The sequence below is a fragment of the Haliotis cracherodii genome, unplaced genomic scaffold (assembly GCF_022045235.1).
Source record: "Haliotis cracherodii isolate W230 unplaced genomic scaffold, xgHalCrac1.p SCAF_13, whole genome shotgun sequence".
Taxonomy (NCBI): Eukaryota; Metazoa; Mollusca; class Gastropoda; order Lepetellida; family Haliotidae; genus Haliotis; species Haliotis cracherodii.
Genome location: NW_027266268.1, coordinates 22,010,251 through 22,035,294, shown reverse-complemented (window position 1 = coordinate 22,035,294; position 25,044 = coordinate 22,010,251). Strand labels below are relative to the sequence as shown.

At 40.5% G+C, this 25,044-nt stretch overlaps 1 protein-coding gene across 1 annotated transcript in view; it reads left to right on the top strand.

Moving 5' to 3' along the window:
- Positions 1 to 17,346, top strand: part of LOC139459056 (FIGNL1-interacting regulator of recombination and mitosis-like) — a 29,069-nt gene extending 11,723 nt beyond the window's left edge. Inside the window, exons 10-25 of the mRNA XM_071240499.1 lie at positions 291 to 426; positions 2,587 to 2,738; positions 3,437 to 3,585; positions 3,972 to 4,046; positions 5,108 to 5,203; positions 6,594 to 6,657; positions 8,370 to 8,451; positions 9,091 to 9,173; positions 9,786 to 9,936; positions 10,486 to 10,668; positions 11,460 to 11,687; positions 12,913 to 13,026; positions 14,143 to 14,334; positions 15,082 to 15,204; positions 15,768 to 15,812; positions 17,197 to 17,346. Of these exons, the coding sequence (XP_071096600.1) occupies positions 291 to 426; positions 2,587 to 2,738; positions 3,437 to 3,585; positions 3,972 to 4,046; positions 5,108 to 5,203; positions 6,594 to 6,657; positions 8,370 to 8,451; positions 9,091 to 9,173; positions 9,786 to 9,936; positions 10,486 to 10,668; positions 11,460 to 11,687; positions 12,913 to 13,026; positions 14,143 to 14,334; positions 15,082 to 15,204; positions 15,768 to 15,812; positions 17,197 to 17,346 (2,023 nt within the window). The remainder of the gene's footprint in view (positions 1 to 290; positions 427 to 2,586; positions 2,739 to 3,436; positions 3,586 to 3,971; positions 4,047 to 5,107; positions 5,204 to 6,593; positions 6,658 to 8,369; positions 8,452 to 9,090; positions 9,174 to 9,785; positions 9,937 to 10,485; positions 10,669 to 11,459; positions 11,688 to 12,912; positions 13,027 to 14,142; positions 14,335 to 15,081; positions 15,205 to 15,767; positions 15,813 to 17,196) is intronic.
- Positions 17,347 to 25,044: the final 7,698 nt, after the last annotated feature.

Genomic DNA, 25,044 nt, shown 5'->3' with positions numbered 1-25,044 from the left:
GTGTCGGGAGGTAGTGATAGGATGGTGGTCTTACCCTGGTTCAGAATAAGCAGCCAATACAAGCACCTGCTGCAGGGTCAGCTGGACATGTGTCGCATGATAAGGCACCTGTGTCGGGAGGTAGTGATAGGATAGTGGTCTAACCTTGTGTTGTTGATATGCTTCAGAATAAGCAGCCAATACAAGCACTTGCTGCAGGGTCAGCTGGACATGTGTCGCATGATAAGGCACCTGTGTCGGGAGGTAGTGATAGGATAGTGGTCTAACCTTGTGTTGTTGATATGCTTCAGAATAAGCAGCCAATACAAGCACCTGCTGCAGGGTCAGCTGGACATGTGTCGCATGATAAGGCACCTGTGTCGGGAGGTAGTGACGGGCTACCAGTACCTGTTTCAACTGCTGCCAAGGGTGGATGAAGACGGCATGGTAACAACTTAGTGGAACAAGTTGACACAATTCCCATGTCGGGTCCTCACGTGATTATTTACAGGCTGCTGTCATATAACTGGAATATTGCTGAGTGCAGTGTTAAACAACATATATACAATACAAGAAATGATATTCAGACAGTGAAATTTAAACAAATTGGTATGGATGGACATACTCCTCTATTATGTGATAAAATGTGCTTGGTGTCTGAATTAAATATATATATATAACATTAAACATTATCACGATGGTGTGTTCCACCCCTGTAGACAAGATAACAATATCATTTTCTTTTTAAGCTATAACTGATTATGTTTTAGTTGTAAGGTTTTGCTATTTTTTTAGTGCATCCAGTGATGTGGTGTTTGTTTTATGTTTCTTGAGTGTAAAGTAGCTGTTTGTTTCTTGAGTGTTAAGTGGTTGTATGTTTCTTAAATGTAAAGTAGCTGTAAGTTTCTTGAGTGTTCAGTGGCTGTATGTTTTCCAAGTGTAAAGAAGTTGTGTGTTTCTTGAGTGTTTAGTGGCTGTAAGTTTCTTTAGTGTAAAGTGGCAGTTTGTTTCTTGAGTGTAAACTGGCAGTTTGTTTCTTGAGTGTAAAGTGGCTGTGTGTTTCTTGAGTGTAAACTGGCTGTGTGTTTCTTGTGTAAAGTGACTGTGTATTTCTTGAGTGTAAAGTGGCTGTATGTTTCTTGAGTGTTAAGTGGCTGTATGTTTTCCAAGTGTAAAGAAGTTGTGTGTTTCTTGAGTGTTTAGTGGCTGTAAGTTTCTTTAGTGTAAAGTGGCAGTTTGTTTCTTGAGTGTAAACTGGCAGTTTGTTTCTTGAGTGTAAACTGGCTGTGTGTTTCTTGAGTGTAAACTGGCTGTGTGTTTCTTGTGTAAAGTGGCTGTGTTTCTTGAGTTTAAAGTGGCTGTGTGTTTCATGTGTAAACTGGCTGTGTGTTCCTTGTGTAAAGTGGCTGTGTGTTTCATGTGTAAACTGGCTGTGTGTTTCTTGTGTAAAGTGGCTGTGTGTTTCTTGTGTAAAGTGGCTGTGTGTTTCTTGTGTAAAGTGGCTGTGTGTTTCTTGTGTAAAGTGGCTGTGTGTTTCTTGTGTAAAGTGGCTGTGTGTTTCATGTGTAAACTGGCTGTGTGTTTCTTGTGTAAACTGGCTGTGTGTTCCTTGTGTAAAGTGGCTGTGTGTTTCTTGTGTAAAGTGGCTGTGTGTTCCTTGTGTAAAGTGGCTGTGTGTTTCTTGAGTTTAAAGTGGCTGTGTGTTTCATGCGTAAACTGGCTGTGTGTTTCTTGAGTTTAAAGTGGCTGTGTGTTTCATGCGTAAACTGGCTGTGTGTTCCTTGTGTAAAGTGGCTGTATGTGCCTTCAGTGTAAACTGGCTGTATGTGCCTTCAGTGTAAAGTGGCTGTGTGTTCCTTGTGTAAAGTGGCTGTATGTGCCTTCAGTGTAAACTGGCTGTATGTGCCTTCAGTGTAAACTGGCTGTATGTGCTTTCAGTGTAAAGTGGCTGTATGTGCCTTCAGTGTAAACTGGCTGTATGTGCCTTCAGTGTAAACTGGCTGTATGTGCCTTCAGTGTAAAGTGGCTGTGTGTTCCTTGTGTAAAGTGGCTGTATGTGCCTTCAGTGTAAACTGGCTGTATGTGCCTTCAGTGTAAAGTGGCTGTATGTGCCTTCAGTGTAAAGTGGCTGAATGTGCCTTCAGTGTAAAGTGGCTGAATGTGCCTTCAGTGTAAAGTGGCTGTATGTGCCTTCAGTGTAAACTGGCTGTATGTGCCTTCAGTGTAAACTGGCTGTATGTGCCTTCAGTGTAAAGTGGCTGTGTGTTCCTTGTGTAAAGTGGCTGTATGTGCCTTCAGTGTAAACTGGCTGTATGTGCCTTCAGTGTAAAGTGGCTGTATGTGCCTTCAGTGTAAAGTGGCTGAATGTGCCTTCAGTGTAAAGTGGCTGAATGTGCCTTCAGTGTAAAGTGGCTGTATGTGCCTTCAGTGTAAAGTGGCTGTATGTGCCTTCAGTGTAAAGTGGCTGAATGTGCCTTCAGTGTAAAGTGGCTGAATGTGCCTTCAGTGTAAAGTGGCTGAATGTGCCTTTAGTGTAAAATTGCTGTATGTGCCTTCAGTGTAAAGTGGCTGAATGTGCCTTCAGTGTAAAGTGGCTGTGTGTTTCAGGTACAATCCCAAGGGGATGAGAAGGCATTTGTCAAATCTCTGAAGATCCTGGGATTCCAGGTGAAGATCCTGGTAATCCTTATAAAGGATTTCCGGGATTATCTGGGTCAGTGTGAGAAGGAGGTGTTCGAGCTCATCCTCAACATACACAGGTAGTTATTGTGATGGTTGCCAAGGATGTATTAATTTCTGGTGCACTTGTATGCCATTTGGGCTTTTCTGTGAACTGTGTTTCATTCTTCATGACTGTCACTGACCATGCCTAATAGCAAGGATAAGGAAATCATTTAGGTTCATCTTCTGCAATGGCATATACTAGTACATCCTTTATACTAAAATGTATTGTTATGATAAAAAGATTAAATTAACATTGTGGTAAGCACAATTACCCAGTAATCAAATTTAGTTTTAGGGGTGGCATCTCTGCAGTCTGTGAATAAGACTTAGCCTATTAACCCAAATTTGTTGTTGGCATTATTTTCAGTATGTGTCAATACCTGGACTTTAATTTGCTGAATTTATTACACTGTGGTTTATGTAACCTAAGCGGGTGTTAAGCGAAATAAATATACAAATAGGATAGTGGTCACACCCTGGTTCAGAACAAGCAGCCAATACAAGCACCTGCTGTAGGGTCAGCTGGACATGTGTCACATGATAAGGCACCTGTGTCGGGAGGTAGTGATAGGATAGTGGTCTAATCCTGGTGTTGTTGATAATCTTCAGAATAAGTCAATGAAGAATTTATTCTAAAAAGTGTAGTTCTTGTGAGGCACTTTCTGCAGACCGGTATAATGAAGTCATTGATCGTTTCTCTGTCATGTGTACCTCTGATATCCTGTCTGGTCAGGTTGCTGCCTCCTAGTCTGTCTGCTCCCAAGCTTCAGCTCACTCACCTGGATCAGATCCGCTCTCAGATCAGCGTTGCTGTAGATCCCTTGCTGTCTAGCCTCACTGGCAACAGACACTTCCGCAAGTGTGTCACAAGACGCATCACAGGTGGGTTTATTGGTTGGTTGGTTGTTTTTTTTACGCCGCACTCAGCAATATTCCAGCTATATGATGGCGGTCTGTAAATAATTGAGTCTGGACCAGACAATCCAGTGATTGACATCATGAGCATCGATCCAAGCAATTACGATACAATGACATGCACCAACCAAGTCAGCGAGCCTGACCACCCGATCCCGTTAGTTGCCTTTTACAACAAGCATAGCCACCTTTTACGGCAAGCATGGGTTGCTGAAGAACTATTCTACCCCGGATCTTCACGGGTCAGGTGGGTTTATGTTGCTGTGTTAACAATAACTGACTTGAAATATAAGACACATTATTTTCATGTACATGTGATGTTTATGTGTTGACGAACCATTCCCTGTCTGCAGATGTTCCAGAAGACCACCTCCTGCCTCTGCTGCTCGTACAGACTCTTATCCTGGAAATGCTGCCTAAACTCTCAGGTATAATACCAGGGGTAGTAAGGTGTGGCACAGCAGGGTTACAAATCCTTTTTTGCGGGTACTTTGACAGTCAATTATGGGAATATGGTGCAATGTTTGCATGTTGAAAGGTAAATTTGTCTACCTCTATGCTCAACTTGTAATTTGATGTAATAAGCGTCTAGGGCCCTCTCAAAATTGGAAATAGGGGGCTCTTATTAGAATATTATATTGGTGAAAAAAACAGTTGAAAGATCATAAATTTCGTGGTTTATGCTGACAGCCTGAAATGTTTATATACGACAGATATATTTTTCCAAAATTTATTTGCCCATAACTAAGGGTGCATATAACACACGACTGCATATTATAGACGAATAAAGTCTTGTGTACATTGATCTATCGGAAGGGGTGCTAATTGGGATTGTTCACTAGCCAATATATTAGCAAATATCACCTTGGGCGCTTTTTAGAGCAGGCGCTTATTATGTCAAATACAGTAATAATCCACGGGGATATTTTGTCTTCCATCAGATCAAAAGTGTTCCTCACAATATGTCAAGTGTATATTTAAATAGAAGTTGAGTAGTTCGGATGTGTTTCAACTGACATGATGCTAAGATTTGATTACATTCCAGTTTTCATTAGTCCACATAAGTGAGTGAGTGAGTATGGTTTTACGCCGCTTATGGCAATATTCCAGCAATATCATGGCGGGGGACACCAGAAATGGGCTTCACACATTGTACCCATGTCGGGAATCGAACCTTGGTCTTCGGCGTGACGAGCGAACGCTTTAACCACTAGGCTACCCAACCTACCCGATCTGCTACAGAGTTGCTATTTAGCTCATGGTCAAAGTTGTCCACAAGGACATGTCACTGGTCCTTCCTTTAATTTGCTTGTTGCAGACCAGCAGACTTCTCTGAGAAGACCCTGGGTATTTATATTTTTAAATAAAAATTGTTTCAGAAAATACATGAAACAAATAATTTTTTATCAAGATTTTACACACCATAAAAAATAAAATAGTTGGCCCCTAACGTCACCTTGATAAGCTGGACTTGTGAACTGTCGACCAGGTGAAGATCAGGACCAATGGATCCACCACACAGTCTACCCTGAAGACACCCCAGTGGACAACATACTACAGGCAGTCTTCTACAGCATTGGGAAATGTAAGAAACAAGATCCGTAATTTCTGAAAAATTCATATAATTCATTGTTTGTCCTGGGTATTAATGTTATTGCGTTTAGACTAGAATAGAATTTTGAGCTCAGGGGGATGGTATTTCCCATTGTTATCCCTTAGGGATCTGTCATCGCACCCCATGGGGAGTCCAGGGGTAGATTAGGTCCTCCGTATCTCATGTTCAACACAAAAGGCTACTGCTTTTTGACACTCGTGAAGTTCCAGGTTGGAATAGGTCTTCAGTAACCCATGCTTGTCGTAAAAGGCGACTATGCTTGTTGTAAGAGGCAACCATGCTTGTTGTAAGAGGCGACTATGCTTGTTGTAAAAGGCGACTATGCTTGTTGTAAGAGGCAAACATGCTTGTTGTAAAAGGTGACAATGCTTGTCGTAAAAGGCGACTATGCTTGTTGTAAGAGGCAACCATGCTTGTCGTTAGAGGCGACTATGCTTGTTGTAAAAGGCGACTATGCTTGTTGTAAGAGGCAAACATGCTTGTTGTAAAAGGCGACTATGGTTGCCGTAAAAGGAGACTATGCTTGTCGTAAGAGGCAACCATACTTGTCGTAAAAGGTGACAATGCTTGTCGTAAAAGGCGACTATGCTTGTTGTAAGAGGCAACCATGCTTGTCGTTAGAGGCGACTATGCTTGTTGTAAAAGCGCAACTTACAGGATCATGAGGGCAGGCTCGCTGACATTGGTGATGCATGTCATTATATCCAATTCCGTCAAATTTGGAAAATATTCTTAATTTGTTAAACATGGTGTTTTTTAAAGATCTTATTGTCTTAATTACAGGTGTTTTTAACATCGTTTTCAACAGTTCAATACAATAATGTAAAATGAAGCATTAAAGATGCTTTATTGGTTGTGTTCTCAGTGAAATCATAGTGACCTCCACCAAGCCATCATATGAGTTATTCCTGTGAAGATGCGGGGTAGAATAGGTCTTCAGCAACCCATGCTTGCCGTAAAAAACGACTATGCTTGTCATAAGAGGCGACTAACGGGATCGGGTGGTCATGCTCGCTGACTTGGTTGATGCATGTCTTGGTATCCCAATTGCTTGCTCATGATATCAATCACTGGATTGTCTGGTCCAGACTCGAGTATTTACAGACCGCTGTCATATAGCTAGAATATTGCTGAGTGTGGCGTTAAACAACAAACAAACAAACAAACAAACTGATACTTGAGGTTTTTGAAGTTTGTATGTGTAACCTGGCTGATTGTTTATTACCAAGTCTTAACAGTGCCAATCCTCTCTCATGCTGGTGTGCCTGGTTTACAGACCATTGTGGTATACCTGAAATTTGAAACAAGAGTCTTTCATCCATGAACACTGTCCCGCTTGACACACGGCCCTCTGTTTCAGGCTATGTGGAGCTGGCTGTGCCTGTCAGTCTGCCGGGAGTGATCGTACCAGGGAAACAGCAGAGGTAGGTTAACTACAGTAACAAGTCAACATCTCAGTCCTTAAGTGTACAGGGGAACCTTGTTATTCAGGACCCAGTTATTCCGGATATTCCACTTTCTGAATGATTACATTGTTATTCAGGTCCCTATTATTCTGAATATTCCACTTTCTGAATGATTACACTTGTGTATATCCGTATAGTGGAACCTTGTTATTCAGGTCCCTATTATTCTGAATATTCCACTTTCTGAATGATTACACTTGTGTATATCCGTATAGTGGAACCTTGTTATTCAGGTCCCTATTATTCTGAATATTCCACTTTCTGAATGATTACACTTGTGTATATCCGTATAGTGGAACCTTGTTATTCAGGACCCAGTTAGTCTGGATATTCCACTTTCCACATGATTACTCTGAGAAAAAGACATTACACTGTGAAAACTGCATGCATAAAGGGGCATTACTCTGAGAATACTGCAAACACAAAGGGACATTACCCTGGGAATACTGCAAACACAAAGGGACATTACTCTTGGAATACTGCAAACAAAGGGACATTACTCTGGGAATACTGCAAACACAACGGGACATTTCTCTGAGAATACTGCAAACACAGAGGGACATTACTCTGAGAAAACTGCAAACAAAGGGACATTACTCTTGGAATACTGCAAACACAAAGGGACATTACTCTGGGAATAGTGCAAACACAAAGGGACATTACTCTTGGAATACTGCAAACAAAGGGACATTACTCTGGGAATACTGCAAACACAAAGGGACATTTCTCTGAGAATACTGCAAACACAGAGGGACATTACTCTGAGAATACTGCAAACAAAGGGACATTACTCTTGGAATACTACAAACACAAAGGGACATTACTCTGGGAATACTGCAAACACAAAGGGACATTACTCAGAGTATACTGCAAACACAAAGGGACATTACCCCGTCCGCAGGATTAGTTATGATCCCTAAACTCCTTGAACTCAACATCAAAATACATGAATAATGAGTTATGTCCCTTTGTATATCTGGGAGAGTAGGTGTTTAATGAGGTGCAGCCATCATGTGTTCAGTAAATGACCAATCCTGGTTCACCATCATATGCTGCTGCAGTCAAATAATGATAGACTAATGATGTGAGGTATTATGTACCGGTATGTGTATAGATAAAAAAATTCTTATCTAGACCAGAAATTTATCACCTTAATGCTTGTTATGAACTAGGATGATCTATTAAAGGCAACGAATGGGATCGGCTGGCCAGGCTTGCAGACTTGATTGATGCATGTCATCATATCCCAATTGCATAGATGGATGAATTGTCTGGTCTAGAATTGATTGTTTACAGACCACCATCGATTAGCTGGAAACAACAAACAATTTGAAAATGATTTTTCTGTCTTCTTATTGTCTATCTGAACCATGGTAATCTTCAATGATGCCGAGGGGCGGTCAGGTAGCCTAGTGGTTAAAGCGTTTGCTCGTCAAGCCGAAGACCAAGGTTCGATTCCCGACATGGGTAAAATGCGTGAAGCCCATTTCTGGTGTTCCCCGCCGTGATATTGCTGGAATATTGCTAAAAGCGGCGTAAAACCATACTCACTCACTCACTCACTAAATAATGCCGATGACATCCCTACTGGTGTGACAGGTGTATGGGTTGATCCTGACTTCACGACACGTATGTATGACAACAGCTTGATGCAATGATGGGTGTTTCAGGGATGCCAGTCTGTACGAGTTTGTCTGTACACATCTGTGTGGCTTCATAGGCAGTTTCCCGGCCAGGCATTTTGCTGTGTTGGTAAGTGCCTCATAAAGCTGAAAATAACTCCCTTTCCATCAATTCCTTTGCTGTGGTTGAAAAGAATTACCAGGTCCATGGTCTTGATTGACAATTTTATGGTTTTGTCTTTGTCATTTTTCCTAGAACTAGATCATTGACCAGCCTACATGAACAGGATAAATTTGAAGACTTTACGCTCGTATTCCTTCCTGCAGTGTTCAGAATTTAGCATGGACGTCAAGTTGTACTTGTCATAACCCTTATGTTAAAAGGTGAAGCTTTTGGGGTTCCCTAGAATAAAACCAGATCAGATCATGTGTTCGAAATTAATCAAGAAAGTCAAGGGGTACTTGTCATATCCCTTATGTTAAAAGGTGAAGCTTTTGGGGTTCCCTAGAATCAAACCAGATCAGATCATGTGTTCGAAATTAATCAAGAAAGTCAAGGGGTACTTGTCATATCCCTTATGTAAAAAGGTAAAGATTTAGGGGGTCCCAAGATCCGAACCTGATCAGCTCAATGTTCGAAACTAATTCCAAAACAATTTGGGAACCTGGCCCAGATCTTGGTGGTCATAGCAAATCTAAAAACCTCTGCCTTCACGGTGCTATATATCAGGAAGAACATTGTGTAATGTTTCTCTTACCTTTCACACAGGAAGAAATCCTGTTTGCCAACAGCCTGTCACCAAACCCATATCAGGCCAGCATGGCAGTCGACTGTTGGTGCTTCATGGCCAGGTGAGTTGAACATACATGCAATTGGGATACCAAGACATGCATCAACCAAGTCAGCGAGGATGACCACCCGATCCCGTTAATCGCCCATTATGACAAGCATAGTCGCCCATTATGACAAGCATAGTCGCCTTTTACGACAAGCATAGTCGCCTCTTATGACAAGCATTGGTTGCTGAAGACCTATTCTACTGCGGATCTTCACAGGAATAACTAATATGATGGCTTGGAGGAGGTCACTATGATTTCACTGAGAACACGACCACTAAAGAGGCTTTAATGCTTCATTTTACATTATTGTATTGAACTGTTAAGATAATGTTAAAAACACCTGAAATTAAGATCCTTAAAAAATACAAGTATAGTCGGCTTTTACGGCAAGCATGGGTTGCTGAAGACCTATTCTACCCTGGATCTTCACGGGTCCCATCAACCACTGATTTGTCTTGACCAGTCTTGATCATATTGATCAGGCCCCTGGATACTGGTTGCTGAAGACCTATTCTACCTTGGATCTTCACAGGTCCCATCAACCACTGATTTGTCTTGACCAGTCTTGATCATATCGATCAGGCCCCTGGATACAACTTATATACAATCACTCCCTGGTTGCAGGTACGGCAGTGCGGAGTTGTGTTACCAGCATGTCCTGCTGTTAGTGCAGATGTACCAGGACCTAACCAAGTCCCCCCACTCCCACCTGGCCACCTCCAGGCTCTCGGCAGTGCTGCACAGACTGGCCAAGTTCCTCGCCCCTCAGCACCAGGTAACCACAGGGTAGACGCCAGGGATTTAACTTGGTCATAGTACCCAGTAGTAAATGGGGACCTGGCAGGATGAGATGGTATTGTGACTGTAAGCCTTTAAAGCATCCTCACCTACTACTACTACTACTACTACTTCTACTTCTACTTCTACTTCTACTTCTACTACTACTACTACCACTACCACTACCACTACTACCACTAATACTGTATGTTCATCAGAAATGGTGCATTATCAATGGATTTTTGACAAATATATTGAACTACTACTACTACTACTACTACTACTACTACTACTACTACTACTACTACTACTACTACTACTACTACTACTACTACTACTGTATGTTCAAAAGAAATGGTGCAATATCAATGGATTTTTAACAAATATATTGAATTACTACTACTACTGCTACTACTACTACTTCCACTCCTACTACTACTACTACTTCTACTGCTGCTGCTACTACTACTACTACTACTACTACTACTACTACTACTACTACTACCTCTAGAAAGGTGGTAAACTCACTAACTCCTTTATATTTCAGCAATCCCTACTGAAGGAATTCCCACCCTCAGAAAATGTCCAGCTCTGGTCTGAGTTGCCTCTTGTTGCCATGACAACTAGCATGGCAAGAGATGTGATGGAGGAGCTGATTACACGTTGCACCAAGTCCATGCACAACTGGATCAACACCTCCGAGAAAACACTGGGACAGCTGGACAATGTGGTAGGTGGACTCGTAGCATGTACTGATTCATTCACAGTAACAGAATGATAAAAGCGTTTTTAGTTTTGGATTGATTGTTGACTGTTTAACACCACACTCAGCAATATTCCAGCTATATGACGGCGGTCTGTAAATAATCGAGTCTGGACTAGACAATCCAGTGATTGACATCATGAACATTGATCCACGCTGTTGTGATACGATGACATGTATCAACCAAGTCAGCGAGCCTGACCATCCGATCCCTTTAGTCGCCTCTTACAACAAGCTTAGTCGCCTTTTTCAACTAGCATGGGTTGCTGAAGACCTTCCCTGTATCTTTATTTTGGGGGAAATGTGAGTTGATTCCATACACCTATTGTTCTAAATATGTTCACTATCAATTCTCCCCTTTGAAGATCCGGGTTAGAATAGGCCTTTAGAAACCCATCCTTGTCGTAAGAGGCGACTAACGGAATCGGGTGGTCAGGCTCGCTGACATAACTGATGCATGTCATCATATCCCAATTGCTTAGATCTATGCTCATGATGTTTATCACTGGATTGCCTTGTCCAGACTTGATTATTTATGAATGCCATCATATAGTTAGAATATTTCTGAGTTGGGTTTAAAACAACAAACAAACAACCTATGACCGACCAGTATGAATAAAATGATAAACGATAAATATAGAGAGAACCTTGGATATTGACAAGTAAGTGTAATGGAATAGCCTTCAATTTTAGGGAGGGAACCTTGAACAGATGTCAAGTTTTGTGACCGAAATTGTGTGCATTCAATGTGTTCCCAGAATGTCTGTGTGAAGTGCCTGGCCCACCTGTACAGCAGCCCCTCCCTGGTGGAGAAGTGTGTCACCCCACAGCTCCAGTCCGTGGTCCTAGAGAAAGTCGCCCACCTCTGGAGAACACTTGCTGCAGCCTCATGGGATCTCCGTCCAGCCCTGGAAGCACTGCTGGCTGCCATGTACAGACTCAGTGCACAGCTCGTGGGCTTCCTACAGACTCCAGACATACTGCAGGTACTTTTTGTATTGGTTTTTGTATGTTTCTATTGGATATAGAAACGGGCTCTGTCCGTCCATCCGTACTCCCGTCCGTCACGTTTCATTTCCGGAGCATAACTCAGAAACCGTTCAATATTTTTTCAGGTTTGTCAGGTACATGCTTAACTGCTGCCTTTTGCTATTTAGAAATTTTAGAAATTTTTATTTTTTACATTTCCATGGCAACCAGATGGACTTAGGTTCCAAACTCTTCTTTTTTTTACAATTTCCATGACAAGTTCCACCTAGGTTAAAAAAGGTTAGGGTTTGTTTAGATTTAATTATGTCATAAATTCTGCAACAGAGGCGGGGGATATAGCCACGTTAGTGGCAAACTCTTGTTTTGCTAGTTCTGCACTCAGCAATATTTCAGCTATATATGTTAATAATTGAGTTTGGATCAGACAGTCCAGTGATTGACATCACTCTGGCAGTGTGGGTTCGAATCCCGGATGGGACTCAACCCCCAAAAAGGATTTGAATCTGTACTTTACTCAGAAAGTGTTATCCCAAATATAACTTTTGTTACATCATGAGAATTGGTCTATGCACTTGGGATACGATGACATGCATCAACTAAGACAGTGAATCTGACCACCTGATCCTGTTAGTGGCCACTTACAACAAGAATGGGTTGCTGAAGACCAATTCTGGCACGGATCTTCACAGAGTACTGTTACTTGATATAGATGGCACTAGTCCTACATTAAATGCCAAAATGTTAAAAGTTACTGGACAATATTTTGGAATTATGAATTCATATATTAATCACTATAAAGACTATAGTGACTTAATGGAGTTTGTACAACTGCCCCAGTTCAATTAGTGGTAACCGGTTGGTTAAGTCTGTCTGTGATTTCCACAAGGAATATGAACATGAACAATTTAGCCTGACACATCAAGCATTTCATTTACGGTTCTCAAGAACAGAGGGGGCGGTCGGGTAGCCTAGTGGTTAAAGCGTTTGCTCGTCATGCCGAAGACCCAGGTTCAATTCCCGACATGGGTACAATGTGTGAAGCCCATTTCTGGTGTTCCCCGCGGTGATATTGCTGGAATATTGCTAAAAGCGGTGTAAAACCATACTACTCACTCACTCACTCACTCAAGAACAGAATATGTCTAGGACACAATCAACACATTGTTATGGATTATCCTGTTTTTGCATAATGGTGTACGCATGCATCTGGTTTGGTTGCAGATACTGACGGTGACTCAGAGGTTGTTGGTTCAGCCCTCTTCAGTGCTACTGAGACTAGAAGTGGTGGGATTCCTACAGAAGTGCGGGGCTGCTAAACTGGCGCCATCATTTGAGGTAGGCTTATATTGGTACACTTCAGTTGTCATACGATCATCATTATGATCAGTGGCATCTCTGCTGAATAATTAGAGCGAGGACGATTCAGTGATAATTTGATGCATCATGATAACTCAACTTATTACTTGTAATTATATCCATTTATCTGATTGGCTATAAGCTGTCTTGTAAAAGGACCTGTGAAGATTCCGGGGTAGAATAGTTCTTCAGCAACCCATGCTTGCCGTAAAAGGAGACTATGCTTTTCTTAAAAGGCGACTAACGGGATCGGGTGGTCAGGCTCGCTGACTTGGTTGATGCATGTCATCGATGCCAATCGCATGGATCAATGCTCATGATATTAATCACTGGATTGTCTGGTCCAGACTCGATTATTTACAGACCGCCGTCATATAGCTGGAATATTGCTGAGTGCGGCGTTAAACAACAAACCAACCAACCAATCTCGTAAAAGTCAGCTGGTGGCTCCTACAGACACCTTGACATCACAGGGTTTCATGCAACGTCATATACTTGTCACAACATAATTGACCCTGTAGACATTTTGGATTACTATACACAACCCACTGGCTGTCATAAGCAGCTCTGCTCTTGTCCCTCAAACGTTTCACTCTCTGTACTTGTAATGATATTTACATGTGTTCATCTTGGTGTACAAGCTCTATAGCTTGTAATGTCACACTCTGCTAGTGGAACTTTTAAAGGGACAGTACGTCAACGATTCTGTGTGGTTTTAAATCATGCATGAAATAATTTCCGAGTGTAAGATCACAACTTTAGATTCATTTTATCAAAGCTATTTTTTAAGAAGGTCTACTCATTGGCTTAAAAATACCACTAGATTGGGTCCAAGGAACAAAATTATATTGAATACCCAAAGAAAATGATCAATACCCAATGTGAATGATAACATGTGAGTGAATAGCCAGCGTTAGAATTTGGCACTAGTCCTTTAGTCCTTGCCAAACTGCCCAATAGTTAAGGTATCATAAGAACTAGTAGAAATTTGCCCTATTTAAGGGGTTTGCTATATGTTATTATTATAAGGACTAGTGGACTGAAACTTATAGTTTCTATTGCTAATCTGGAACCCTGGTGTTCTATGTATTCCAGCAAAGTCAGACCCTGCACAAGCTGCCCGAGGTGTTCTGCCCTAGCCTGAGGGACCCACACTGTATTGTCCAGCACCGAGCTCTTCAGGCCTTCACCAGCTTCGCCGAGGAGACAGTGCACGAGTCTGTGGTGCCCGAGTGTCTGGAGCGAGATGCCAGTCTACAGGACAAGGTGGTGGCCTTCTTGAATAAGGTGACTTTATGTCTCTTCTGTGACTTGACATGGATACTCACCCATGGGGATTCCAGGTTAGAATAGGCTCCCAGCAACCTATGCAGGTCGTGGATCGGGTGGCTGATAGCGTGTCATCATACCCCGAAGGTGAATATGGTTTAGAAACTGTGAGGTCAGCACAGTGCAGCACTGATTCGTATACAAGTCGGTGGTCGGGCACCATTAGGGTTAATGAATTGGTTAGACTCGGTTGATAGCGTGTGATCGTACCATGATGTTTGTTTGTTTGTTGTTTAACACGCACTCAGCAGCATTCCAGCTTTGTCCAGCGATGGAGGTCTGTAAATTCCCTCATTTTTCTTCAAGACATTGATAGGTGCTTAACAGTCTCATTAATGCATAACACAGACCCATGAAGATCCGGATTAGGATAGGTCTTCAGCAACGCATGCTTGCCGTAAAAGGTGACTATGCTTGTCATAAGAGGCGACTAACGAGATCGGATGATCAGACTCACTGACTTGGTTGATGCATGTCATCGTATCCCTGTTGCATGGAACGATGCTTATGATGTCAATCACTGGATTGTCTTGTCCAGACTTGATTATTTACAGACCGCAGTCATATAGCTGAAATATTGCTGAGTGCGGCGTTAAACAACAAACAAAAAAACAAATCAACACACAAACAAACCAAGATAATGCTGATGAAGATAAGATATGTCCTCGTGTAAGCAAGCCCAAATTAAGCTTTGATTGATGCCAGGTGCCAAGTGCTCCAAGCGGTGGCAAGATGGACACAGTGGAGTATCTTAGGCTACAGCTGCAGATGTTGAATTCCTCAGATGCGTTGCCATGGAAACAGGGTACTATAACAACATTATACGAGGTAAGTTTTTTTCTTAACTGTTAAGAGATGAAAGATTTGGATTGACTGAGATTTTAATTAGCTTCTGTAGGCATTAAAAGCTCATCTTTTGTAATCTTTTACTCAAGTCTTAAAACTGTTGCCATGGTTCCCACTAGTGTCTATATGCCAGTATTCCAAACTGTTTCAAATACCCCAAGTTGATGGCAGGTTGGGAGAGACTATCATGTTTGCTCATGCCATGGATACTTGCTTGTCGTATGAGGCAACTAACGGGATCGAAGGGTCAGGCTTGCTGACTTGGTTGATGCATGTCATCGTATCCCAATTGTGTGGATCAATGCTCATGATGTCAATCACTGGATTGTCTGGTCCAGACACAATTATTTACAGATCACAGTCATATAGCTGAAATATTGCTGAGTGTGGCGTTAAACAAAAAACAAACAAACAAACAAGCTCATGCCATGGGAATAGTATGTGTAGGATTCATGGAAGTTTTATCTGAATTATTCTGATTTGTCCAATTGTGAAATAATTAGGAACCTCAATGCTTAAGAATAATAACACATGGTGATTTTCAGCCTACCAGTAAAAGACCTCGGACGGAGAGTGATGGAGGAGATGAGGTAATTACATGATGCAGAATACAGAATTGTTTACAAGTTGTCATTATGGCTAAATTATATAGTTTGCTGTCAGATTCCTCAAGTCTGAAATAAAATGTATAACTTTTATAGAAAAGGTTTTTGCTTTGAAGTTTGATTACACAAAGAATATTTTATAATAGCAGCCAAGTGTCTGAAAGCATCATGGAATAGCACTTTACTGAATGCCTGTCATGGAATAGCCGGGGTTTTACATAGGCTTGTTAACATGGGAGTCATGATGACTATCACATATCTATCCGCCGTAGAAAATGTATGTTGTTCTAGGGGATACTTCTTCAATAAACAACACAACTCCGTCTGCGGGTCCACAACGTTTTATTGTGCATGGGACATTCTAGCTGTTTCGTGTTCAGCTCCCAGATCTCAACTGCCAGCTCGCGCCGGTCTTGATGGATATATCTCTTTCTAACATTCATTACTATTCTTTATGAGGTAATACAGCTATGCTATGTAGTATCTCGTCCGCAACCTACATGCCTCACGTGCAGTGGTCGTCCTGGTGATCTTACTCTTGGCCTTATAAGACAACAGCATGAAGTTGCAGTCCCACAACTCCAAGAGTATGTATGGCCGGTCTCCCGCATCCCTCACTAGCCCCCTGTGAAACAGCTGTCCAGTGCACGCCTGACCTGTGACCTGATCACTCCCCCACGAGGGGTTTGCTTGAGGGAGAGGGGGGAGGAAATGTCGGCTACTGCCCAGCGCACACTGCTCGCGGTACATTGCATATTACCGCATGTGGTATACTGTATATATCTCTTGAAATACTGTATACTGCATGTGATATATCTTTCGGGGGAGGGGTGTGTGTGTGGCATTTTCTAAATTTGGGAGTCATGATTTTCTCAGCCATGCATGTTTGCTGTTGCATACACTGACTGCAATGAAGACAAGACAGATCACTACAACAGCGATCTATAAATAGACAGTGGAAATTTCACGTTTCTATTTTATGAAAGTTATTTCAGTCTCGTTTAATTCTGTAAGCTTGTACATTTGTTTTATTTTAAAAAACTAGTGGAGTTGTAGTCAGTATTTAAAAAAAAAATATTGTAAATACTTAATTTGGATTTCCTTAGCAAACTTATTATGTCAGTTATCAGTAGTATCAAAAACCTTTGCGAGCATTTCAGGAATTAATTGTGTGAAAGAGAATGCTACAGAATATTACTGAAATCTTCAGTATGAACATTATTGATAAACAAAATATGTCCTCAGATTTTAGTTCGATGCCCCACATGATGTGTGAAGTCCGTTTCTGTTGTTTCCCTGTGTGATATTACTTGCATGTTGTTAAAGTGGTGTAAAACCCAACACACTCGCTCACTCCATCTTATTACAGGAAACACAACATCACAAGATACTCAAGAGTTTACAAACAGCATGCACTGACGTGCAAACTCTGCTCCGTGGATCCAAGCAGCCATCTTGGTTTGTGTCAACGGTCCAACAGACAGTAGCTGAACTAACACAGTGTCTACAAAACAGCTGATGTCCCTCCTGAGAGACAGACCTGAAGAGGATGGACACCTGTACTACATGTCTCAGCTAAAGGCCTAGTGGTCGTCTTTTGGGCATGCTAGAGTCCTATGGTCATGGGTTAAAAACCCAGATTCTCTCAAATTGTATTTTTTGGTTTGTCAGCGCCACATTCGTGCCCGCGGGTTTCACCAAAGTGGTAAACATCTAAGACCTGCATCACTTCGGGCTTTCCTCCCCTATCAAGCTTACAGACAGTGATATAGCTGAAAACTTGTTTGAGGATGGTGACATCATCAACAGATGTCACACAGTTACTTGTTTTATAGATCAGGCTGTCACTTTTTAGCCATTTCCCCAAAAACACCCCAAAAACAGTAATTGGAAAGAATCATTTTTCTTGTAACCTCAAAATTTACTGTTACAATGACATTTTGACTGTTTTTTCTCTCCCACTAGCTCATGTGAAGACTTCACCATAAGCAAAAAAATGGCATTTTATTTGCTCCCTTCTTCCCTCCCCCAAATCCCCCCAAAAAGAAAATGAAGAAAATATGGTTATTGGCAAAACAAAATTTTTTCGTCTGACATTGATATTTAGCTCATCTTACTGATAGCATCTTCTCAGATACAACAGGACCAATGAGACTGAAATGTAACATGCTTGTCCCCAACAGTGATGACACCCAAATTTGTTTAATAAAATCAAATCCAAGAGCCACATTGAAAACTGAAACTTTTTCTGGCCATTACTCACCCATTTTCTTTCAAAATGTAGTGAAATTGTGTATGTGTGTAATAAGTAGTGCACTTTGGTCATGCCCCTAAATTCTCCCAAAAGGTCTACGCAGAAACCACTGGACCAATAAAGCTGAAACTACACATGCTTTATCCCACCAGTGATGACACCTCAAAGGTTCATGAGGTTTGAAACTTGTTTCTTAATATGGCAACCGTGGCGGCCATATTGAAAAAGTTATTTATGAACATTTGTCTGCCAGATTTGTACCAACTGTCGTGAAATATTCTCGATAGTTGTGTGATTCAACACGTTCCCTTTTTTTGCAATATTTTGACCTTGTTTTGGCCATACTATTAGATCCCCTCAAAAGGAATATTTGGCTCTGTAAACATCTTTCCCCCAAACATGCTACAGTAGACAGACGGAGGGAGCTGAACTTTGGCATGTATGTTTCTCCTTTTTGATGACATCATGTTTTGTTCACCGCCTCTATAGTCTAGTGGTGGGGTAGCCTAGTGGTTAAAGCATTCGCTCATCACACCAAAGACCCGGGTTCAATTCCCAACATGGGTACAATGTGTGAAGCCCAATTTTGGTGTCCCCTGCTGTGATATTGCTGGAATATTGCTTAAAGCGGCATAAAACCATACTCACTCACTCACTTACCATGGTCTAGTGGTAAAGCGTCAGTCCGGAGAGTGGATGGTCTGTGGTTTTCAATGCCTGGCCACATCATACCAAAAGACCTTAAAAAATGATATTTGTTGTTACCCTTCCTGGTGCTCACCATGAAGCATGGTATCTCAGTGGGTAGCACTATAAAATCGGCATTAGTCCGAACTACTACAAGCAGCCACACACACACACATGCATGCATGTTGCTATATAATTTGTAATAATTGTGAACGCGATGTTAAACCACATTATACCTCACCTCATATTTTGTTCAAATCATTAGCTTTTAGCTTTAGTTCTTAGTCTTCAGTATTTAAGCAGAAAATATTTGGATTTCAATGCTGACAGCAAATTCTGTTAAGTGGCTGTCTGTTAAAATTTCAAACCCTTGACTACATACACAAATGAGCTACTGTGCCATGGGACTATGTTATATATTTTATCCATCCTGTCTTCAAGTCCTTTTGGGCATGACAGTATGTAAGACAAGTAATCAATATAGGCCTGTCTTTATGGTGAGAAAATATGCATGCTGTCATTCATTTATAAGCCCATATAAGATTCTTGTTTTCAAGAAGAGTTGAAGCTATGTTGATAATGGAATGTACCGGTACACAATAGGTATTTATATGTTATAATCCATTGTAAATATTGGTTGTTTAGATTCATATTGAATGCCCATGTTATTATTTTGAAACTGTTGTGAACGGAAAATCTTATCAATCTCACTCATAAGAAGCACCTTATTCCAGAAAAATCATTAAATATGTTTAAGCTATGTTATCATTGTTTGTTTGTATGGGTGATGTGGTCCGGACTCAATTATTTAAAGGCTGCTGTCATTATAGCTGACTGTATGGGTGATCTGGTCCGGACTCAATTATTTACAGGCTGCTGTCGTTATGGCTGGAACTTTGCTGACTGTATGGGTGATGTGGTCCGGACTCAGTTATTTAAAGGCTGCTGTCGTTATGGCTTGAACTTTGCTGACTGTATGGGTGATGTGGTCCGGACCCGGTTATTTACAGGCTGCTGTTGTCATAGCTGGAATGGTGCCGACTGTGGCATTAACAATATTCACTCACTCACTTGACAATTCATGATAACTCCCACAGAGACCGCCTCCATGGTGTAGTGGATAGAGCATCTGTCTTGAGAGTGGAAAGTCAGTGATCTGATCCCTGGCCTTGTGATCATATCAAAAGATGCCATAATATGGTACTTGTTGTTACCCTGCCTGGTACCAGGCATTAAAGGGATCAAACAAGGACTGGTCAGCTCAGAGTCTCTATTCTGTGTCTGAGTGGGGTATTCAGGTTAAACTGTGAAATGGTTTCCCAATGGGCGAGCTCTATTAAATCGGCACTCGTCCTGACAAGTACAATCAAGCAGATGCAGGCACGTGCGCATGCACACTCACACCGCTGTGTGAGTGCAAAGATCTTGAACGACACATTAAACCCAATTTCAGCTCACCTCACTCACAACTCCCATGGATGACAGTTGCAGCACTAGGATCGCTCTGTGGAAGGGGGCCCAGCAGGGCCAACTCCAACATTGGTCTCCCACAAGCAGCTCATACGCTGTATTTGATTGAAACACTGTTCAACATTAAACCATTCAATCAAATTATTGATTCCGGAAAGGTACTTTTAATAAGGTACTTTAAATCGTGACATGGCTACTGGTCCTACCTTTGAAAGTCTTATAGCAAGATACCAGAGCTCTAGATAAGCTTTTGGTAATTTTGGATATATTAGCCAGGGATTTGATTTTGATTGGGTATCAACAATTTTTAGAGGGTATTCAATTTTTTTTACTCACCTGTTTCTTGACATAATGGTATGTTTAACTTAAAACCTGTTTCGTAACTATCCCTGATAATCATTTAAAACTATATGAATAGCAGAATATTGAAAAATATTGAACAGTTTCTGAGATATGCTCCGGAAACGAAACGTGATGGACGGAGCCTGTTTCTATATCCTCCGCCAACTTTGTTGGGCGGGGGAGACTAACATAATGACAGTTCAACCTTATTTTGTAATCGAAAGAAAAAAGTATTTTTGGCAACATGGGTTGGGACAATGATGTTGAGTGCATCTAGTAATGGTGACCATGGTCCACTTGCACACAACAATCTTCGCGCTAGAATTATTGTAAATCCTTAAGGTCGCGATCTTAGGCTTCAGCTACAATCGCCATCCACTTGCACAAGGCGATTGTAGGCTAAGATCATCGTAAGCTACAATCGAAACTTACAATTGGTCCGGACCAATCTTAAGTAGCTAAGATCGTTGTAGTCCCAGAATAAACTTGACAAGATGGAGTGCAAGGCTAGGTCTGTTTCACATAAATAATCTGCTTTACGTTCACACATTGCCTCTTTATTTTGTTAAACTTTAGGATTCGAATCGACACTTCAACAACACAATAGCTAAAATTAATATTCTCACCTCACTCAATGGTGGAAGCCTCGGAGGATGAGTGGGTCAGGTTGCTGACTTTGTGTGCTGGCGATTAGATGCCGCACTCTGGCAGTGTGGGTTCGAATCCCAGATGGGACTCAACCCCCAAAAGTACGAGAATCTCTACTTTACTCAAAGTGTTATCCCAAATATGACATTTGTTACATAAGATCACTTGACTTTTAGTCAGGTGAGCTAAAATTGAATCGCTCAACACCCATAATGTGAGCAACAGACACACATTTCACATTAAATTTATGATAATGATTCACAATATTGAGACTAGCTATCTACTAAGTGAGACTTGAAAAACACAGCAACAAGAAGCAATTTTATAGAAAATTTATTAATCTTTCAATAGGAACATTTCTGAGTAAATGATGACAATACAATGATATGAACAATGTTACTATGACAACTGATGAAGGCAATGATAATGTTGGGTCAAAGAAACATTCAAGGCACATATTTCTTGGAACACTTTTGTATATTTGAAATACTGAACATCTCGATCACATTCAAGAACAATTGGGATAAAATTAATTGCATTTTCTTTCTTTTTTCTCTCTCTGAAGAAACACTACAATGTACATGACCCAATTCATTTATCTTCTGTTTCAATACATTTGTCAGATACAGGATTTCTTGGGTAGTGTAAGCTATGACAGTTGATTGTTGGCTTTGGCGATACTTTAATATTTGTTTTACATATTGAATTATTCGACGGACCAGAGAACAAAGACACGTGATGATGGCAGTCCGTAAAGAATCGAGTCTACTAGACAATCCAGTGATTGACATCATGAGCAGTGATCTACGCAACTGGGATACGATGACATGCATCTACCAAGTCAGATCCTGATCCCGTTAGTCGCTTTTTACGACAAGCACGAGTTGCTGAAGACCAATTCTAAACCGGAAAATGATACAAGTTTTCTGGCCATTGTAAACCCCAGAGCAAAGAACAATGTTGTCTCTGATGGAAGTTAAAAAATGTACATGTTCCCCTAAAACTGCCTGCACTTTAAACATGTTTTGATTTATTAATCCCCGCTAAACCGAACAACCCAAACTACTTTATCCCAAATAAATATCTGAAGCTCAATTTCATCCCATTTCTATTCACCCCATCCCCAAGCTAAAGAATTGGCTAAATCTATCAACCATTGAATCAACAGTGTGTATATGCACAAAACATGGAACACCAGTCTAATTTTACTCCAACCAGTCTGATTGATGACCTACACTAGTACCTATTTCCGCAACATAATTAAATCCAAAGCCCTGAGCTGCATGACATCTAAAGGCTCCACCCTTCAGAAATATTTTATTTGCAATAACTATAACTATTTCAGTGTGTGACTTTAAGCCACTAGTCACAAGCCAGTGTCTGTAACCTGTCTGGTGCTCTGCATTAAGGGAGACTGGCTTGGAGTAACTTTACTGTGTTTGAGTGGGGTATTCATGAGAAACTGTGGCATGATAACTCAGTGGGCCAGCACTATAAAACCAGCCTAAGTCCAGACTAGTACAAACAGTCACAAAAAAACAAAACATGCACGTCTTTATGTAAGTGAAATAATCTTAAAACGTGATGTTAATCCCGAAGCCGGTTCTGGTCTAGTAAGATCACCTTATAGTAGACCACATGAGACTAAATTTCACTGAAAATAATGTAAAAAAAATCAAGTTTGGGCAGTAGACACAAAAGCTTTTGGCCCAGTCTCATATTTCATTGGTCAGTCTTGTAAAAAAAAAAGTGTTTGATCATTTTCTTGTCTTGACACAATTAACCTTTGGTACTTTCCGTTGGCTTTGTTATCTGCAAACTTGTAACAGAAACTATATCTGTTAAAAGTGGGGAATTCAATATTTTAGGTGCAGGTGTCTCTTCACCCCTGTACAGCCATCTAAGTACTCCCTTAATTCCTGTTTCAAAATATTGTAACCATGGTAATAATGTATGAACTGATTACATCCATTATTAATTCCCACAATATGCAATATAATAATGAATAATATGTTTAAGTGAGAAAAATTATAACATATGTCAGAATAAATGAATCTGGTTGAGAAATGTAAGCAGCTAGAATCAGATCTTGAGTCGGCAAGTTCCAGAGATATAAAACTGCTGAACACAATAAGCACGGGTGGATCATGTAGAGATCCTTTCAGACTGAGGCATTCTCTTATTGTACAGATGTTCTTGGTTTTTGTGCCAAGAGGTAACATGTAATATAAACAAAATAAAAAATCTTCACAGGGTTGAACAAATCTTCATGTTAGATTATTTAAAGCAAATATTAGATTATTTTAAGCAAATTTTAGATTATATGAAGCATATGTTAGATTATTTGATAAAAATGTCATATTATTTGCCAAAAATGTTAGATTATTTGATGCAAATATAAGATTATCATAAGCAAATATTAGATTAGTTTAAGCGAATATTAGAAAAGCAAATGATTTTCTTATGTAAATGTATGATGCAAGTATTAGATTAGTTTAAGAAAATATTAGATTATTTTAAGCAAATATTAGATTATTTTAAGCAAATATTAGATTATTTTAAGCAAATATTGGCAACCCCTCGACGAACAATGACTTAGAGAAAGTGTTGCGAAATTCAGTAATAAACCACTTGACCATTACAGCTTGTCTATCACACACTGTCATCATGGCTACCATGTCTTTCATTCTTGGACTTCTGTGGAACCTTATGTCATAGTGTACTGTCTGAGAACTAAACGTTGTGAGTTGTTTTACTCTCTCCAGGGAGAACCATGAAACAAAGCATGTAGTGGATCTGTACATGGTCATGCTACTGTCTCCTACTGAAGATGCTGAAAATATACCACCCAAAAGAAATTATAAAGAACACCTGATTCTTTCATAAACACTGGAAGGCAATCTGCAGCAATTGGAAACTAACAGTTTTAGTCCACTAGTCCTTATAATGATAACATATAGTGCAGCCCTTAATAAGGGCAAATTTCTACTAGTCCTTAACTATTGGGCACTTTGGCAAGGACTATAGGACTAGTGCCAATTTCTACCACCGCAATCTGTATACTGAATGAAACATCTGAGCAAATCATGAACAAAGATCAAAATAAATTCACAAATACAATTATAAAAATAAAAATAAATACATCTAAATTCAGTGGGTGCAGACAATACTTGTCAAAAGGTTATAATGGTATGCAATGAATGCGATGACAGATAAAAATGTTCCTTGAAAACACAACACAAATGATAAAAAGATGTCAGTGTTGTTGAACTAGCTAGCACATATTGCTCAGTAAAAACAGCTTTAAAAAAATCTTTCAACCCACATTAAAACAATGTACAATCTGCCTTCCATGCTTTGGAACAAAGTCATTGTTACATCTTGTGATTGCTGACAGTGAACATTTCTTAGAGCAAACGCTCTCATCCAATGGGTGTTCATCATTTGGGTCACATGTAGAAGAATTACGTAACGATGTCTCCAACCCTACTGTTAATGTTACTCGAGCTGCATGTACACGAAGAATTACAGAGGCCTGTATCATGGGTTCCTCAGCCTTGAGTGAAAAGTGACGTTTGCACAAGCTGGTCTGTGTGTGCTGATATCCTTTCCATGGAACACAAGTATTTGGCTGTGCTCTTGGACAAATAGGGGACTTGTAATAGTACCTTATCTGGATGTGAAGGAACTGTGCTGTTGTTTGTGCAACTGTATGTTTATATCGCAGTAAATACAGATTCCTCATCTCAAAATGACATGTAGACTAACATCTAGTCTCTGAAATGAACATATTTTACAGAAAAAACAGTTGGTAAA